This window comes from Suncus etruscus, chromosome 17, assembly GCF_024139225.1.
Source record: "Suncus etruscus isolate mSunEtr1 chromosome 17, mSunEtr1.pri.cur, whole genome shotgun sequence".
NCBI lineage: Eukaryota > Metazoa > Chordata > Mammalia > Eulipotyphla > Soricidae > Suncus > Suncus etruscus.
This window is the reverse complement of record NC_064864.1, coordinates 9,324,195-9,344,838: the sequence shown is the minus strand read 5'-3', so window position 1 is coordinate 9,344,838 and position 20,644 is coordinate 9,324,195. Positions and strand designations below refer to the sequence as shown.

The window sequence follows — 20,644 nt, the reverse complement described above, 5'->3', positions numbered from 1 at the left end:
CTATCCCGGGCAGCCTGCAAGGGACCTGCTGGACCCCAGGAGCAGAGCAAGCAAGCTGTCCCACCCAGCTGCCATCCTCCACCCCCCCAGGAGGTGGGATGGGGGGGGACCCAGCAGAGCTCAGCAAAGGGGAATTAGAATATGCAAGCTATAAGTCGCCAGAGCCTGGTAAAATCTGAACCCCAAAGCAGGCTGTCCAGTCCCGCCTGGCCTCCACCTACCCAGCCCACCAGGGGGTGAGATGGAAATAGGGGAAAGCCAGCAGAGCTCAGCCAGGGGGCTTGGAATGGTGCAAGCTGCATTTCCCCCAGAGCCTGGAGGAACCCGAACCCCAAAAGCAGGCTGTCTTGTCCTGCCTGGCCGCCACCCCACCAGGGGGTGAGATGGGAGGGATAAGGAGCCAGCAGAACTCAGCAGGGGAGAGGGAGGTTGGCATGTGCAAGCTACATATCCCCAGAACCTGAACCCCAAAAGCAAGCTGTCCTCTACCGCCTGGCCGCCACCCACCTACTCACCCACCCCACTAAGGGGTGATATGGGTGGGAGCCAGCAGAGCTTAACAAGGGGGGGTTGGCATATGCAAGCTACATATCCCCAGACCCTGGAAGAACCTGAACCCCAAAAGCAAGCTGTCCTCTCCCGCCTGGCCGCCACCCACCTACTCACCCACCCCACTAAGGGAGAGCCAGCAGAGCTTAACAAGGGGGGTTGGCATGTGCAAGCTACATATCCCCAGACCCTGGAAGAACCTGAACCCCAAAAACAAGCTTTCCTGCCCCATCTGGCTTCCACCCACCTCACCAGGGGGGATGGAAAGTGGGGTGGGGGACCAACAGAGCTCAGCAAGGTGGGGGAGAGATTTTAGTGTCCAAACTACATATCCCCAGAGCCTGGAGGAACCTGAACCCCAGAAACAAGCTTTCCTATCGTGCCTAGCCACCACCCACCCACTGGGGGGGGGGGTAAGATGGAAAGTGGGGGACAGCCAGCAGAGCTCAAATCAAGAAAGGGGGGTCGAGTTTGCAAAAAAAAAAAAATAAAGAGATCAAAAGCTTGCCAATCCCTTAAGAAGCCTGTTAGAGGCCTAGTCCTGCCATGGGAGGGACTGGAGAGCTAGTGCATGGTCCTGAACCCCTCTCCCCGGGTCGGGTTCACCTTGGGGGGGTGAAAGGGGGGTGCCCCACTCACGATCGTGACGCTGGCCTTGCGCAGGTCTCGGTTCTCCTCCTGCAGCGCCTTGCATTTGAGCTTGTAGGTCTCCAGCTCGATTTTGAGCACCTTGTTCTCCTGCTGCAGTGAGGCCAGCCGGTTGGTGAGCTCCTCCAGGCGAAAGGGGGAGATGACGATGCCCCCAGACTTGCCCCCAGCACCGCCACTGCTTCCTCCCACCCCAACACCACCACCACCACCACCACCACCACCACCGCCCAAGGCCGCGGAGCCAGATGTCTGCATGGCGGCCGGGCCTCCTGGGCCATCGGTGTCGCTCTCGCTGGCGCTGTCTGCCATGGCTAAAGGAGCAGGAGGAGCTGCAGGAGCTGCAATTGGGGGTGCAGAGGAAGAGGAGGAGGAGGAGGAGGCCCTGCTGCCTGGCCCACGCTGGGAGCACCAGGAATGAGCAGCTGCCTGCTCCAAGCAGGGCGCAGGCTCCTCCGAGTGGCTGGAGAGAGCAAAGAGAGGGAGAGAGAACTTCCCCCTGCCAGGGAGCTGAGGCTGCCAGAGAACAGAGACCTCGCCCGGGCTTGGGGAGTATTGCACCGAAATCGGGGCCTCCAGCTCCAGCCAGGCCTGCTTGTCACTTGTGGCAGCTGCCAACTTGCCACCAAGCAACACCCCAGCCCCAGCCTGTCTCCTCCTCCTCCTCCTGGTTGGCACCCACCCCCTGGCTGCAGGATGAAACCTGGGTCCACTTCTAAGCACTAACCCACAGCTGCACTGTGGCCTCCCAGGTCAACCCCTTATACCATCTCCCACCCTCCAGGCTCTCAAGCCCCTGGGAAAAGGAAATTCAAGTTTTCCCCCTTGACTCCCCAAATTAAAAAAGCTTTTTTATTTTATTTTATTTTATTTTATTTTGCAGGTGCCTGGGATACTTGCAAAGGTCAGCCAGGCTAGGGGTCCAACATCACCCCAAGTTTAGCTTGAAAGCCAGACACCCCCCCCAACTTACATCCAAAAAAGCTTTTATTTTTTTATTTTTTGCAGGTGCCTGAGACATTGGCAAAGGTCAGCCAGCAAGTTTAGCTTGCTAGCCAGACCCCTCTATACACCCCAAAAAGCTTTTTTTTTCTTTTGCAGGTGCCTGGGACATTTGCAAAGGTCAGTCAGGCTCGGGGGTCCAACCCCCCCAAGTTTAACTTGCAAGCCAGACCCCCCCCTTTACACCCCAAAAACCTTTTTTTTTTTGGCAAGTGCCTGGGATACTTGCAAAGGTCAGCTAGGCTAGGGGGTCCAACACCACCCCAAGTTTAGCTTGCAAGCCAGACCCCCCCCCCATACACTCCAAATAAAAAAATCTTTATTTTTGTAGGTGCCTGGGACATTTGCAAAAGTCAGCCAGGCTCAGGCCCCACCACCCCCAGTTTAATTTGCAAGCCAAGCCCCCCAACTCTCTGAGCTGGTGTCTCTTTCCTCCCTCTGGCTGGCTGACTGGCTGTTTGCAAGGTTCATGCAGGCCTGGTAGTTTGATTTCTCTGTCCCTCTGCGATAATAATAATAATAATAATAATAATAATAATAGATTGATTAATTAATTAATTAAAAGACTGTTCTGGAAGCTTTGTAAACTGCTAGGAGAACTAGAAAGTTCCTGAGCCAGGAGGAGCAGATTGGGGGGGGGGGGTGATAGAGGGAAGAAGGGAACAGACTGAAGACAGTCACAGGTTAAGCCGCTTAAGGAAGAGTTTGCACAACTGACTCAGCCCTCCCTCCGCACTCTGGCTCCTGATCTTGCAAACTACACACACAAGCGCTGCACTCAAGTGTTTAAATAAGGTGCATTCTTTTATTTTGTATTTGTTTTTTTAATTTTTGTATGCTTTTGTTTTTGTTTGTTTGTTTTGTTTTGTTTTGGGGCCACACCCGGCGATGCTCAGGGGTTACTCCTGGCTATCTGCTCAGAAATAGCTCCTGGCAGGCACGGGGGACCATATGGAACACCGGGATTCGAACCAACCACCTTTGGTCCTGGATTGGCTGCTTGCAAGACAAACACCACTGTGCTATCTCTCCGGGCCTGTTGTATGCTTTTTAATATCACAATAATCAGAATATATTACTTCAAAATTAAAATACTTGGAGTTGTGAACTCATCTGGTGTTGATGCATGTACATGACGTTTTAAAAAATCCATGTCATATATTTTTTGTAAGTCTACTTTTCACTAAATTATTCTCTATAATATGGTAGTGTGGGAGGATACTTAAATACCGTGTACTATTACTTTTTTGTTTTATTAATATTTATTTATTTTTAATAATATATTTATGTAAACACTGTGATTATAAACATGATTGTAGTTGGGTTTCAGTCATAAAAAGAACGCACCCCGAGCCTGGAGAGATAGCACAGCGGCATTTGCCTTGCAAGCAGCCAATCCAGGACCAAAGGTGGTTGGTTCGAATCCCGGTGTCCCATAGGGTCCCCCGTGCCTGCCAGGAGCTATTTCTGAGCAGACAGCCAGGAGGAACCCCTGAGCACTGCCGGGTGTGCCCCCCCTCCAAAAAAAAACACACCCCTTCACCAGTGCAACCTTTCCATCACCAATGCCCCATCTCCTCCCTTCTCCACCCCCCAAGGTTTTTTATTTTATTTTTTAATTTAATCAAGTGTTTAAATAAGGTGCATTCTTTTTTTTCTTTTAATTCCTCTCTCTTTAGCTTGCAAAGCAGTGCCAGGGCCTGCCACGCTATAAGATTAATACACAAACATCTATTTATCTAACCCAAAGAGGGGGGAAAATAGATAAACATTTTTAGTGGACTGAAATATATCTCTTCAAGTGCTAATTTCCCCCAAAATTTAATTAAATGCAAGGGGATGCTATTCCACAAATAGTGATGATGTTGATGATGAAGACAAAAATCACCCAGTCTGTTTTCCTTGTTATCCCAGAAAATTTAATAGGGCCCCCAAATAAAACATTCACTACCCTCATGTTCTGCTTTTGAAGCCTAAGAAGTCGACAATAAAAGCTTTTTATTTCCCCTCTCCCATAAGAGAGGCTTGCAGGAAATTGGCCCAGCAGGTGAGGCGACTCTAAGAGTTGACAAAAGTTGACACAAAACAGCTTTCACTTAAGTATAAAAATTGGAAAGTGAAACTGAACAGACTTGTTTTCTTCTTATCCAAGTTTAGGCAATGGAAGAACCAACACGTGGACACCGAAAATAGAACCCAAAGGTAGTTTATTTTTTTTTTTATTTCCTATGGCTTTGAACTTTTGGAAATGAGGAAAGAGAAAGAGGTCATTTTAATGGGTTTTCTTTTTTTCCCTTCCCACTCCTATTATCTTCAAACCTAAATTTGATCTAATGATTAAACTGTTATCCGGTGGCTCCTGGAAACTAAACTCCCAAGTGTTCCAAATGACATCATCCTTCTACCAAGATGGCTGCTTCCTACAGACAGTTCAGAAATGCCAACTTCAATTCAACTCCAAACTACTCCTAGTTACTTATTTAATGCTGGAAGCCTTCAGGAACTCAGGCACTGTCCCTGTATCCGGAGAAGAAAAAGAAAAAAAAATAAATAAAATCACTCTCTTCTTCAGGAAACCTGTAACCAAGGTAAAACACCCTGTTAGAAGTTCATCTCCTTGCCTTGACCATAGGAATAATTTTCTTTTATCTTTTCTTGTTTGTTTTTATTTTTGTTTTTGCGAGTTGTTTTTGTTTGGGTTTTTGTTTTGGGGCTACACCCGGTGTCACTCAGGGGTTACTCCTGGCTATGTGCTCAGAAATCACTCCTGACTTGGGGGACCATATGGGACACTGGGGGATCGAACCACTGTCTGTCCTAGGTTAGCCAGTGCAAGGCAGATGCCCTACCGCTTGCACCACCACTCCAGCCCAATTTTCTTTTCTCTTTTAAATAATATTTTTATTTAAACACCATGTTTACAAACATGATTGTAGTTGGGTTTCAATCATAAATAAGAACACCCCCCTTCACCAGTGCGACCATGGGAATGATTTTCAATGACCATAATTCCTCTCCCCCAACTTTTCCTTGGGAAGATCTGTTCAATGGGACCAGCAGCTCATTCAAAGAAGAAAACAACTTCTGGAAAAATGACTTGCTGGGGTAAAAAAAAAATCTAGCCAGGGAGCAGCAGCACAGCAGGAAGGCCAGATTTCAGAGCATTCCTTCCACTTTATTCAGCACCGTGATGGAATCTCAAGGGCGGCCTGGCTTCCATCCTTCACAAGTTTCTATTGTTCCCCCATTCCCCTAGAAGCTTAAAGCTTCCACTTGCAAAGCTTCTTGCAACAGCAACATTCCTTCCTTGCAGAGCAGGGGGCAAGCAGGCCTTCACTTTGCTTTCCCACCCACTAACTGCCTCCCCCAAAGGCAGACCTGCAGCTCCCCAAGTCAGCAGAGGGAGGAGTTGAAGAAGGCCTGGTTGACTTAAAGGGCCCACGCTGCGGTAGAGTCAAGAATATATTGATTTTTGCACAGGATTTGGGAGAAAAACTGGCATTTGGACATTGTCCTTCTAGGTAGGCTAGGCAGTGATTGCATGCATACAAGACTTTAGGAGCAGTGGCACAAGGGTAGGGCATTTGCCATGCACGCACTAACCTAGGACTGACCGTGGTTTGATCCCCAGGATTCCCATATGGTCCCCGAAGCCAGGAGAGATTTCTGAGCACATAGCTAGGAGTAACCCCTGAGAGTCACCGGATGTGACTCAAAAAAAGCAAAAAAATAAAAATTAAAAATAAATTTTAAAAACAATTGGAAGATAAGCATCTTCCAGATGGCTTTCTGCTGATCTCGATGGGAGTAAACTAAGGGCTATATTTTTTTTTTCACTGTGAATTTTTTTTATTGTTATTGCAAAGCAGAAGCGTGTCTAATTTTCAACTGCTTGTCAAAGGGATTCCTCTTATAAACAGACCGTTTATCACCATGTTGGTTCAGGGATAGTGTTCCACTGGAAACACGAGTTATAAAACCAATAATGTCATTATAAAAACTCCTCATAACATCATTATAAAAACTCCTTGGCTTTCTGGAGGAAATGAATCAGAAGAAGAAATGGTCGGTCGTATGAGCTGCCTGAAGGAAGGAGAGAGAAATTTTGATGATCACTTCCATCAGAGACATAACATTTACCTTGGCCTGAATTCAAACTGCAAAAACTATAACGGCAAAAATAATAATAAAATAATAATGCATTATCATCTAATGGCAAAGCTCCACATAAAAATCTGTATTTGTCTAATACTATTTGTGCAGCCAATTTTACTCTATGGCCTTGACACTTTCAATAGTAAAATAAAAATAATGGCAGAAATTACAGAGCAATGTTTTGTTGTTTGTAATGACTGCAGATGAAATGCTGCATATTTACCTATTTATAGCAATGTCAGATACGAGTGTTTTGGTACACTTGAGTGGTTTGGTTGAAGGATTTTGTCGTTTTAAATTTTACTTTATTTGTGTTTGTTTTTGTGTTTTTGTTTTTGGGCCACACCTGGTGGCACTAGGGATTACTCCTGGCTCTGCGCTCAGAAATCACTCCTGGCAGGCTCAGGAGACCATAAGGGATGCTAGAAAGTGAACTCGGGTCCATCCCAGATTGGCCACATACAAGGCAAATGCCCTACCACTGTGCTATCATTCAGGTCTTTAAATTTTACAATTTTAAGAATCAAGGGAGCAAGCGAAGTATGAACTGGTCCTCACATAGTCTCCAAATTTCAATGGACTCATAAAATGTGCTAATCTGTGCTGTCATTTCTTGAAAGATATTTGATGACTTTTCTTGGGGGCTGGGAAGGAGGTAATCACACCCAGTGATGCTCCTGGGTGAAAATTCCTAGCAATGCTCTGAGAATCTTGAATACCAGGGCTCAAACTCATGCCCCCCATATACACAGTGTGCTCCAGTCCTTTGAGCTATCTCCTGGCCCCAAGAAGTTTAATCAATTTACTTTTACTTTAATTTCTTTAGCCTTACTGATTTGTTTTAGAGTCACTTATTCAATGATTTATATTGGTTTTATTTTATTTAATGAGTTAGAGGCTATATCTATTCTTTGGCCAAATATATGCCTTCTCTCCCTCTCTCTCTTTTTTTTTAATTTTTGGGTCATACCCGGTGGCACTCAGGGGTTACTCTGAGCTCTGTGCTGAGAAATCGCTCCTAGTAGGCACTGGGAACCATATGGGATGCCGGGAATCAAACTAAGGTCTGTCTGGAGTTGGTCGCATGTAAGGCAAATGCCCTACCATTATGCTATTGCTCTGGCCCATTATATATGTTTTCAACACTGGTCCTACAACTCTTGTGACTAGACTATTTGCTGGGGAACAGGAAGACACTATGCGTTATAGAATGTTTATCAAAAGTACTCCTTGTTCTGCTCACTGGCTGCCAACCATGTCCCCAGACATAACTCCAATACTCACTGAGGTATATCTGAGAATCACTGACAGAGTAGAACAATTACTTCTGCAGGGCATAACTAGATCCACTTGGGAGCTTCTCTTCTGGCAATAAAGTTGTTTACCACTGAGCTGTCTTGAGAATCTCTTTCAAAATCCTAATGTCCATTATTTAGAAAATCTTGGGCCCACACCACCATATCCACATTTCCTACTTTTGCTGTCTTTGACCACCCCATTTCTTCCACATGCTTTTTAAACATCTTAGACTTATTAGAAAACCGGCCTGACATATCATTGCATCCCACTCAAGAAGAGATAATGGCTGCTAAATTATCTTGATTCTCATCTCGCTCTGCTTCCGTTCACGCATTATTGGATCCCATGAATCAAAGTCATTTCTAAAGACAGCAGTCGAAAGAAATAAATCAGCAGCTGACGTAAATCAATGGAAAATCAATTTCAATTGAGAACGATTTTGATAAAAAAAAAAAATGAAGCATGATTTTTAAATCTGGATACCTGCAGGTATATAATTAAACTTTGTCTCGACATGGACCACCTAGAATTAGTCATCAGAAAATGCTTCAAAATTATGCTAAATATATTGAGCCAGAGTGATAACACAGTGGTAGGGCATTTGCCTTGCATGCTGCTGGCCTGAGATAGGCCCAGGTTTGGTTCCCGGAATCCCTTTTGGTCCCCCGAGCCTGCCAGGAGTGATTTCTGAGCAAAGAGCTCAGGAGTAACCCCTGAGCATCACTGGGTATGACCCAAAAATCAAAAAAAAAAAAAAAAAGACTTATCACAGATTGTTCGGGGGACTGTGGTGCAGTTTGGGCCACATCTAGCTGTATTCTGAGCTTATTCGGGACTCTGTGCTAAGAGATCACTTGGGACCATATATTGATCACTGAGGGACCCTATATTGTGCCTGGGATCAAACCTGGGTCCTATACATGAAAGTTAAGTGCTGGGGCTGGAGAGATAGCATGGAGGTAAGGCGTTTGCCTTTCATGCAGGAGGTCATCGGTTCGAATCCCAGCGTCCCATATGGTCCCCCGTGCCTGCCAGGAGCAATTTCTGAGCATGAAGCCAGGAGTAACCCCTGAGCACTGCTGGGTGTGACCCAAAAACTACCAAAAAAAAAAAAAAAAAAAAAAGAAAGTTAAGTGCTTTGCCTGCTGTATTATCTCTCAGCCCTCAGATTCTTTTTAAAATATATAAAAGGAATACTTCCAAATATATACTAAAAACCAAAATGACGCTGATAGCAAAAACCAGAAAACATAATCACAAGGAAAGAAAAATTTAGACCACTATCTCTGATGAACTTAGGAACAAGTTGGAAATTATTGAGCAACCACCGGAAGGTTTTAAAATTTATTGAGGGGGAGGAGCTGGAGCGATAGCACAGCGGTAGGGGGTTTGCCTTGCACGCTGCTGACTTAGGATGGACCTGGGTTTGACCCCCCCCCCACCTGTCCCATATGATCCCCAAAGCCAGGAGCAATTTCTGAGTACAGAGCCAGGAGTAACCCCTGAGAGTCACTGAGTGTGCCCCCCCAAACAAAACAAAACAAAACAGAAAAAGAAATTTACTAAAATTTATAGCGGGGGGAAAAAATAGAAGAATGAAGGAAAAAAAGAAAAATGGGCTGGAGCGATAGCACAGTGGCAGGGCGTTTGCCTTGCACGCAAGTGAGCCAGGACAGACTGGGTTTGATCCCCGGCGTCTCATGTTGTCCCCGAAGCCAGGAGCAATTACTAAGCGTGTTGCCAGGAGTGACCTCTGAGTGTCACTGGATTTGCCCCCCCCCAAAAAAAAGAAACAATAATAAAGAAGATAATAAAAATAAAACCAAATTATTGAGGGGGCCGGAGCAATAGCACAGCAGTAAGGCGTTTGCCTTGCACGCAGCCAATAGAGGATGGACCCGTTTCAAATCCCGGCATCCCATATGGTCCCCCAACTCTGCCAGAAGAGATTTCTGAGCGCAGAGCCAGGAGTAACCTCTGAGCGCCGCCGGGTGTGGACCCCCCCCCCCGAAAAAAAATAAATGAATAAAATAAAATTTATTGAGAGATTAAAATGTAAAACCCTAAAATGGGAAATAAAAACCCTCAAATACCTATTTGTAATATAAATCCTGTAATAGCCGATTTATTAACAGGTTGGGAATAATTGATTATTAAAATTGGGAACAGATGTGAAAAAAAATTAGAATACAGCAAAGAAGGCCAAAGAGTTAGTGCAGTCTTTTGGGTCCTTCCTTGCATATATTCAACTTAGGTTTGATCCCCAGTACCACACAGGGTCCCTAAGCCCCACCAAGAGTCATCCCTGAGCAGAGAGTCAGGAGTAAGCCCTGAGTACAGCTAAGTATGGCCCCTAAACATACACAAAACAAGAAACACAAAGTACATTGTAGATAATTACTCATACCCCAATCTCAATAGGAATGAGGAAGTGGGTCTGGAAACAGGGTTGCTGCAGGAAATAATCCAAATCAAACACTGGAGATGAAACAGGTCTGGGGATCTTCCACCAAGATATACTGGTGCTGCAGTCTTTTTTTTTTTTTTTTAATTTTATTGAAACCATTGTGATGTACAGAGTCCTTCATGGTTGAAATTCAGATTTATAGTGAGTCAGGATTCTTCTAACCACCAGTGTCAACCTTCCTCCACCAATGGACCCAGAGTGCATCCTGTACCACCACCTTTTGCCCCCTGGCCTACCAGTGGAACAGGCTCCTTGGAGTTTAGATTATTAAAGTTGAGGTCTCTTGATTCTATTATCATTGACTTTGACTTGGATATGTAGTTTTGTCCTTATTTATTTCCCCACCAATACATCTGAGACCACTTGGCCCCTGGCCCCAACCTTTCTTTATTCCTTTCCTCTTAGTTTTATAGAAAAACATGGGGGGAAATGCAGTAAAATAAAGTAATCTGTGCCCCATGTTTCTATAAAAAAAGAAGGCGGAAGCCCCAATTTGAAATATAAGAGATTAAAAAATAATACAATACGGAGAGATAGGCAAAAAAAAAAAAAAATGCACAGTGGCATTTGCCTTGCAAGCAGCCGATCCAGGACCAAAGGTGGTTGGTTCGAATCCCGGTGTCCCATATGGTCCCCTGTGCCTGCCAGGAGCTATTTCTAAGCAGACAGCCAGGAGTAAACCCTGAGCACCGCCGGGTGTGGCCCAAAAACATATATATATACATATATATATATATATATACACATATATATACATATATATACACATATATATATACATATATATAATACAATAAAAAAGGTAAGTGTGGTAGTTTTAGTTTGTTGCTCATTTGTTTTTCATAGGTACAGCAAAATATGGGGAAAGTAGAAAGGAAAAACCTTTGGCCTAAAAACAGGGAGACCTTACCCATGAAACATCCTGGCATAAAACCAACTACAGGCTCCGAGTATACTAAATTGTCTAACCCCAAAGTCTTTCTCTGTGATCCCAGTACCAGGAGGGAGCTGCAGTCTTTATTGGGAAGAATAGGGCCACTCCAAGGGGGTGGAGAAGAGGTTGGAGTAAAGAGCCTAGCTAGAGGTCCTTCTCTTTGATTAGGGTGAAGACAGGTTAATCCAACAGTGCAACAATGTCCCCTAGCTCTCCTCTAGATATAAGACTTCCAAGAGGACTAGAAAGACAGTCAGGTAATCAGTTCAATCTCTTTCCGGTTTGCTATAGCCCTAGAGGCCCCAGCACTGTTGGTCTGAGCTGGAGCACTAAGCTGTCAAGCCTGCAGCAATAGGCCAGGGTTCATTGGGCTGATACCTTGGAGTTAGACTTGATGGATTAAATTGAAAGGAGCCTTAGAGGTAAGAATTACAAGCCCCAACATACATATAACAGGTATTCAAGAATTCAAGAATATGGAGGAAGAAGTGAGAGGTAATACTCAATAATGAGTGAGAACATTCCAAAACTAAGAGATTAAAGTTTTATTTGAGGGCTAAAATTGGCAAAGTGATATTAATATAATCAAGAGGGATTCAAACATTTATTAGTAAAATTCTGAAGAACAGATGTCACAAAAATCTATTAAAACATAGAAGAGGGGCCAGAGGGATAGCAGAGCAGTGTTTCCTTGCAAGCAGCCGACCCAGGAACTAAGGTGGTTGGTTGAATCCCGGTGTCCCATATGGTCTCCCTGTACCTGCCAGGAGCTATTTTTGAGCAGACAGCCAGGAGTATCCCCTGAGCACCAACAGGTGTGTCCCCCAAAACAATAAATAAAAATAAAAAACAGGGGCTGGAGAGATAGCACAGCAGTAGGTCATCTTGCACGCAGTCGATCAAGAACAGACAGTAGTTCAAATCCCAGCTTTCCATATGGTCCCCAGTGCCTGCCAGGAGCAATTTCTGAGTGTAGAACCAAGAGTAATCTAACCCCTGAACACTGCCAGTTGTGACCCCAAAACAAAAATAAACAAGCAAACAAAAACATAGGACAAATACAATACAATACAAAATACCAAGAAAAAAATAATGTACATGGAATCTATGAACTATTATATTTCTCCAAGATATCATCTCCAACTTCAATAGCTGAGCTAAATAAATTTCTAGATATTCTTCTGGAAGATACAAGATATAATATAAAAGAAAAAAATAAGGAGCAAATAAGGAGCAAGGGCAAGGTTTAATACTTGCCTTGCAACTCACAGCATAGCATTGACCCCGAAATGTGATTCTGGAGCTTAGAGTCAGGAGTGAAGTCCTAAGCACTGCTGGGCGGTTACTCCAAAAGTGAAAAAAAGACAAACAACAAAAACCTAAAAAAAGGGGAAGGGGGGGGGAAGAAGGGGGGAGAGAGAAGTGGGAGGGAGGGAGAGAGGGGGGAAGGAGGGAGAGAGGGGGGAGGGAGGGAGAGAGAGGGAGAAAGAGAGAAAGAGAGAGAGAGAGAGAGAGAGAGAGAGAGAGAGAGAGAGAGAGAGAGAGAGAGGTATTTACCTACCAATAAATAACTTACAACAGTATACAAACATCTTGACAAAGCCAACCTGAATCTCACAAGCTACTCCTGTCTCTGAGCTCAGGTGTGACCCCTGGCGGTGCTCAAGGGACCATATGTTGTTCTAGGAATTCTTTTAATGAAGACACATAAAAACAAATGACTTAAGCCAGTACTTTTTCTCATCCCTCAAGGTATTTCTTTCTTTTCTTTTCTTTTCTTTTTTTTTTTTTTTGGCTTTGGGGTCACACCCTGCAGCGCTCAGGGGTTCCTCCTGGCTCTATGCTCAGAAATTGCTCCTGGCAGGCTCGAGGGAACCATATGGGATGCTGGGATTCAAACCAACGACCTTCTGCATGCAAGGCAAATGTCTTTCCTCCATGCTATCTCTCCAGCCCCACCTCAAGGTATTTCTTAATAGCAAGAATTGAAACAGAGTAAAATACAACACAATACAAAATACCAAGAGAAAATAATGTATTTGGAATCTATGCGTTATATTTATTATTATTATTAATTATGAAGACAAATACATTATCTCCAACTTCATTAGCTGAGCTAAATGAATTTCTAGATATGCTTCTGAAAGATACAAGATATAATATCAAAAATAAGGAGCAAAATATTTTGGAAGAAACTAAATAGGATATAAACACATACTGACTGTATCAGCATAAAATAATGGTAATGGTGAATAATGGGAGCTTAAACAACAAAAATTACTATTTTAGGGAAAGCTAAAACATTTAAAAAAGAGTGAGTGTGGGGTCAGAGCAATGGCACTAGCTGTAGGGTGTTTGTCTTGCACATGACCAACCTAGGATGGACTGCGGTTCGATCCCCCAACGTCCCATATAATCCCCCAAGTCAGTAGCGATTTCTGAGCACAGATCCAGGAGTAACCCCTGAGCACCGCTGTATGTGACCCAAAAACAAAAACAAAAATGAAGACAATGATTCACATAAGTGCTAATCATTGACTTTATTGAATGGTGCATGCCTAAATCTTTAAGTTAAACTGGAATATGTGACATGGGATAAATAAAGCACATATCTTATATAAATGTTTGCGTATGATAGGTGGCACTAAAAGGGGGGGGGAAATCACAGATTTTTGTATAAATTATCTTATTTCACTTACCTATTTTTGTTTTTTGGGTCACACCTGGTGGCTCGCAGGGGTTACTCCTGGTTCTGTGCTCAGATATCATTCCTGGCAGGCACAGGGGACCAGATGGGATGCTGGTATTCGAACCACCATCTGTCCTGGATTGGCTACATGTAAGGCAAATGCCCTACTGCTGTGCTATCTCTCTGGCCCCTCACTTAACTTATTTTTGAAATATTATTTTATTTTAGGCATGGTGATTTACTACCGCTATTGATAGCATTTTATGCACAAAACATTCTAGCATCACACCTTCCCCTAGAGTGTCAACTTTCTTCAAACACTGTCCCAGTGTCTCTGTCTCCAACATGTCAACCACTGTCCCAGTGTCTCTTTCTCCAATATGTCACCCAGCTACATTATGTCCCCTTGTCATGGTAAGCTTTGTGCAGACCAGTTCTCAGTTTTAGTTGCCTTGGGCATTAGTTATTTCCTTGCTATGTTCCTTTATATCTCACATATAAGAGAGATCATTCTGTATCTGTCCTCCTTCTGACTAACTTCAATAAACATGATACCCTCCAGATCCATGACAACTAATATGTGTCATTATTCTTTATTCTTTATCATTATTCTTTATTCAGTCATTTATTCTTAAACACGTTATTTCCAGATTTGGACTAATATAAACAGTGCTACAATGAACACTGAAATGCAAATATCTTTTCTAAATAGTTTTTGGGGCCTAGAAATGGAACTTTTTATTTCCTGATGAGTCAAAAAGAACAAAAGAGAACAGCAAACATTTGCTCACTGGGAGGCTTTAAAAAATAACAACAACAAATAACAAAAGAAGAAAAAAGAGTCATAGAATTAATTCAAATCACACACATGTAATCAAGATTATAAACTGTATGCAGATATGTAAGGTAGCATAATAACTATAATTGATCCTACCTACAACAAGAAATAAAAGAATTTTGAGAAAAGAAGGGAGCTGGAGTGATAGTACAGTGAGTGGGTAGGTCCTTTGCCTTGCATATGGCAGACCCAGGTTCAATCCCCAGCATCCCATAGGGTCCCCTGAGCCTTCCAGGAGTGATTTCTTTTTTTAAAATTATATTTTTATTTAAGCACGTTGATTATAAACATGTTTGTAGTTGGGTTTCAGTTATAAAAAAAAAAAAAAAAAAAAAAAAAAAAAACACCACACACCCTCCCTTCACTTTAACAACTCACAACTTTAAACAGCTCACAACTGAACAACTGGGTCAGAGACTAAATCAAAGAGGAAATGAAAAGATTCCTGGAAATAAATAAGAATGAATACATGAATTATCAGAATTTGTGGGACAAAGCAAAAGTGGTATTGAAGGAAAACCTATAGTTTTGCAAGCACTCATCAGGAAGGAAGAAGAGGCCTACATAAATAAGTAAATGACACAGTTTATAAAATTGGAAAGTAATCAACAAAATGAACCAAAAACAGGAAGGTAGAAGGAAATAATAAAGCTTAGAGCAGAAATGAATAAATTGGCAATTTAAAAATACAGTTTGAAAGATCAATGAAAGCAGGAGCTGGTTTTTTGAAAAAATAAATAAGATCAAAAAATAAATAAATAAATAAGATTGATAAACTAATATTAAAATTTACAAAGAAAGGAAGAGAGAGAAGCTTAATAAACCCAATTAGAAACCAAAAGGGAGACGTCACTACAGATACTACAAAAATTCAAAGAGTAATCAGAGATTACTTGGAGAAATTCTATGCCACAAAACAAGAAGAAAGAAAACCTGGAAGAAATGAAACAATTCTTGAACCCAAGATTGAACCAAAGTGATCTGATATATTTGACCAGACCTATCACTATTAAAGATATTAAAATGATAATCATAAATTCTTCCCAAAAAGAAAAGCCCAGGCTCAACTGGATTTACCAGTGAATTCTTTAAAACCTTTTAAGAGGACCTTCTGCTAATTCTTTTCAGGCTCTTTCAGAAAACTGAAGAAACAAAAGCACTACTGAATAGTTTCTATGACACCAAATGCCAAAAATAAAAATAGAACAACAACAAAAATAAAGCTACAGAACAATATTCTTGATGAACAGAGGCAAATATCCTCAACAAAATTCTAGCAAATAGGATCCAACATTTCATCAAGAAGGTCATACACCACAACAAAGTATGATTCATTCCAGAGATGCCAGGATGATATAGCATATGCAATCAATCAGTGTAATATACCAAATCGGGCCCGGAGAGATAGCACAGAGGCGTTTGCCTTGCAAGCAGCCGATCCAGGACCAAAGGTGGTTGGTTCGAATCCCGGTGTCCCATATGGTCCCCTGTGCCTGCCAGGTTTCTGAGCAAACAGCCAGGAATAACCCCTGAGCACCGCTGGGTGTGGCCCAAAAACCAAATATATATATACCATATCAACAAAAATAAAATTTTAAATCATATGATCATATCAATAGATACAGAGAAGCATTTGATAAGGTTCAACACTTGTTCATAATAAAAACTCTCAATAGGGGCCCAGAGAGATAGTACAGCGGCGTTTGCCTTACAAGCAGCCGATTCAGGACCAAAGGTGGTTGGTTCAAATCCCGGTGTCCCATATGGTCCCCCGTGCCTGCCAGGAGCTATTTCTGAGCAGACAGCCAGGAGTAACCCCTGAGCACCGCCGGGTGTGGCCCCCCCCAAAAAAATAGCATGTTAGTGGAATAAAGATAGACCCTTAGATCAATGGAATAGACTTGAGTATTTATAAAATAATCCCTAGGCATACAGCCAATTAATCTTTGATAAAGAAGCAAGAAACACAAAGTGGAATAAGGAAAGCTTCTTTTACAAGTGGTGTTGAGACAATTGGTTAGCTACATATAAAAAAGTGAACTTAAATCTTTTTTTAATACCATGCACAAAGGTCAAATCAAAATGGATTAATGACCTTGATATCAGACCAAAACCTCTAAGGTATATAGAAGAGAAAACAGGAAAAACACTCTATGACATTGAGACTAAAGGCATCTTCAAAGAGGAAACACCATTGTCCAAGTAAGTGAAAGCAGACATATATAAATAGTATTATATTAAAATACTGAGAAGCTTCTATTCAAATGAAACAGTGATGAGGATACAAAGTCCACATACAGAATGAAAGAAATTATTCACCCAAAACCTATCTGATTAAGGGGCTAATATCTAAGATGTATAACGTACTGACAGAACTTAACAAGGAAAAAAATCATCCAACCCCATCAAAAATGGGGAGAAGAAATAGATAAACATTTCCTCAAAGAAGAAATACAGATGGCCAAAAGGCACATGAAAAATGCTTTAGAGATGCAAATTAAAACTATAATGTAGTATCATCTCACACCACAGAGACTGACACACATCACAAAAACAAGAACAACCAACGCTGTTTGGGATGCAGGGAGAAAGGAACTCCCATTCACTGTTGGTGGGAATGCCATCTAGTCCAGACTTTCTAGAAAATAATATGGATATTCCTCAAAAAACTGGAAATTGAGTTCCCATATTATCCAGCAATACCAATGCTAGGGATATACCCTAGGACCACAAAAGCACAATACAAAAATGTCCTCTGAACTTCTTTGTTCATTGCAGCATTCTTTACAATATCCAGAATCTGGAAACAACCCAGGTTCCCAACAAGAGATGAGTGGCTATAGAAACTGTGGTACATCTATATAACGGAATATTATGCAGCTGTTACGAAAAATGAAGTCATGAAATTTGTCTATACATGGGTGGATATGGAGACTATTATGCTGAGTGAAATGAGTCAGAGGGAGAGGGATAGATATAGAATAGTCTCACTCATGTGTGGGATATAAGAAAAACAAAGGACAGTGTGGTAATAATATCCAGAGACAATAATGCTGAGGATCAGGTGGACCAAGCCATGATATGAAGCTTACCACAAAGAGCAGAGAGTGCAACAGTTAGAGCACTAACTGCACTGAGAATTACCAATGACAGTGATAGTGAGAGAGAGAGAGAAGTAGAATGCCTGTCTGAAGTTAGACAGGGGGTGAGGGAGGAGGGAAATGGGGAACATTGGGGTGTGAAAGTTAAACTGGTGAAGGGTGGTATTCATTTAATGACTGAAACCCAACCGTGAACATTTCTATAACCACTATGTTTAAATAAAACATTATTAAAGATGGAGCTGGAGCAATAGCACAGTGGTAAGGCTTTTGCCTTGTAAGCTCCCAACATAGGATAGATATCATATGGTCCCCCATATGGTCCCCCTTGCCTGCCGGGAATGACTTTTGAGCACAGAGCCAGGAGTAACTCCTGAGTGCTGCTGGGTGTGACCCCAAAACAAAACAAACAAATTATTAAAGAAAAAATTTAAGGGATTAAAAAATAAAAAAATGTTACAAGTTACTATATTGCTAACCAAAAACTGTTTTTTCTCTCTTTTTAAAAATAATTATCTTCCAACTTCATTGGTGATTTAGGAGTGGGGTGGGAGTGGGAGGTGGAGGACCACGACTTGGTGCTCTGACTTACTCCTGGCTCTGAGTTCTGGGATCACTCCTGATGGGGATGTGAACCACATGGAGAATCCAAGTTAGCCACATGTAAGGCAAGTGCACTACTCTACTATGTATGTATCTCTCAGGCATCACAACTTGCAGTTAAGTGTGACATACGCTAATATTTCCTATAGTAAAATATAAATAGAAGTGGAGGGGCCGGAGAGATAGCATGGAGGGAGAGCATTTGCCTTGCATGCAGAAGGATGGTGGTTCATATCCCGGCATCCCATATGGTCCCCTGAGCCTGCCAGGAGCGATTTCTGAGTGTAGAGCCAGGAGGAACCCCTGAGAGCTGTCTGATGTGATCCAAAAAAAATATATCTATATCTATATCTATATCTATATCTATAGATAGATAGATAGATAGATAGATAGATAGATAGATAGATGATAGATATAGATATAGAAGTAGAGTATGTCACTGCCAGACATGGCAAGTAAAATACTAATACAGCCCTCAAAGCTTTTTCCCTTTCTGACTGAACCTTTGAGTGCCTCTGTAGAAAACCCAAATTCCAGATTGTGGAACCTCAGCTAGCCTGGATCCCTGAGAACTAATGTCCCAGGAAAGGTATTTGCGTATCATTTAACTGACAGTGGTAAGAAAAAAGAGAAACCAGAAGGAGGCAACAATGTGAAGGATATAGTCAGACAATTCAACAGGAGCAGAAAACCAAATGACCGCTAAACAAATGACAAAATGCTAGAACTTATTAGTAATAAGGGAAACCCAAATACCACAATATGACCAATATATATATATATATATATATATATATATATATATATATATATATATATATATTTTTTTTTTACAGAGACTTCAAATTCGTAACGAAATTTAAATCTAACAATGGCTCATTTTGGTTTGGAGTCACATCCAGAAGTATTCACGGCTTACTCTTGGTTCTAAACTTTAGGGACATGAACTCAAGGACCATATGGATTGCCAGGGACTGGACCTAGGTTGGCTGCATGCAATAAAGAATCTCTGTACTTGCTATACTATCTCTATGGCCCCCTACAATGTATAATTTTTAATAATAAATACCAAGATAAAAGGGGTTCAACTATTTCTGTAATGTGTAACTTGGGGGGTTGAGCTACACCCAGTGATTCTTAGATGTTACTCCTAAATCTCTCCTGGTTTGGGGGACCATATGGGAAGCCAGGGATAGAACCTGGATCCATCCTAGGTTGGCCTCTTGCAAAGCAAATGTCCTACGGCTGTGCTATCACTCCGTTCCCTGTAATGTATAATGTTTTAATTTATTTTTAAAAAATATCTAAAGGATTAGATTAACTATAAAAAATTGTTAACATTTGACATGGCTTGATTGTGCATACCAATCTGTTCAACCCTTTGCTTTAACTTTAAAATACAATCACTTCTCCTTATGCACTGATTCTGTATTTGTTAATTTGCCTAATCTCTAAAATTTATTTGCAACTCCCAAATAAATGCATGTGCTACATTTTCGGTTATTTACAAGCAAAAAAATTAAGTCATTTGATATGTTACAGCTGAGATAAAACCATTGATTCTTTTGCCTTTTCGTGTCAGTAATTCAGCTATGAAGTATATTTTTTCAAGGTCTTTTTAGTGCTCTGATCTATCTACTATGCTCTTTGCTGGCAGTTTTCTTTCTTTTTCCTTTTTTAGGTGTTTGGACCATGCCTGGCAATGTTCAGGGACTCCTGAATCTGTTCTCAATGGCCACTGCTAGTATGGCTGGGGAACTATGTGGAGTGCTGGGGATTGAACCTGGGTTGACAACATGCAAGGAAAACACCCTGTAACTATCTCTCTAACCCCTTTGTTGGGTGATTTGTTTGGATTTTGTTTGTTTGGCCACACCCAATGGCACTCAGGGGTTACTCCTGCCTGGCTCTGCGCTCAGAAATTGCTCTTAGCTTGAAAGACCATATGGGATGTTGGGGATCCAACCGAGGTTCAAATTACATCAGCCGCCTGCAAGGCAAATGCCCTACTGGTGTGCTACCACTCCAGTCCCTGATAGGTGATTTGTTTTTCCAGTGTTTAAAGGGGGTCCCATATACAGAGCTATAAAAAGTAGCAAAGTATAAGATTTCCCTAGTGTACCTTAGGAAGTAATAAGGAATCATACAGAGAGAAAACAAAGATCTAATGTAAATCAATGACCCTTAAGAATGAGTTAGAGCCTTGTTGGTAATGAATTTATTATAGAAGAGTTAGCAATAAGTGTTAAGCAAGCTATCTTTAGAGAGAAATGCACACAAAACAGGGTTAGTTATTGGCAGGTTGATGAAAATACAGAGATCAGACTTGCAGGAACCTATTTGCCCAGGATTGACTGCT

General features: G+C 42.0%; 1 protein-coding gene across 1 annotated transcript in view; it reads right to left on the bottom strand.

The window, feature by feature from the left end:
• The window catches only part of CCDC6 (coiled-coil domain containing 6), a 139,714-nt gene extending 138,205 nt beyond the window's left edge, over positions 1-1,509 (bottom strand). The window contains exon 1 of the mRNA XM_049790524.1: positions 1,189-1,509. Within this exon, the coding sequence (XP_049646481.1) occupies positions 1,189-1,509 (321 nt within the window). The remainder of the gene's footprint in view (positions 1-1,188) is intronic.
• Positions 1,510-20,644: the final 19,135 nt, after the last annotated feature.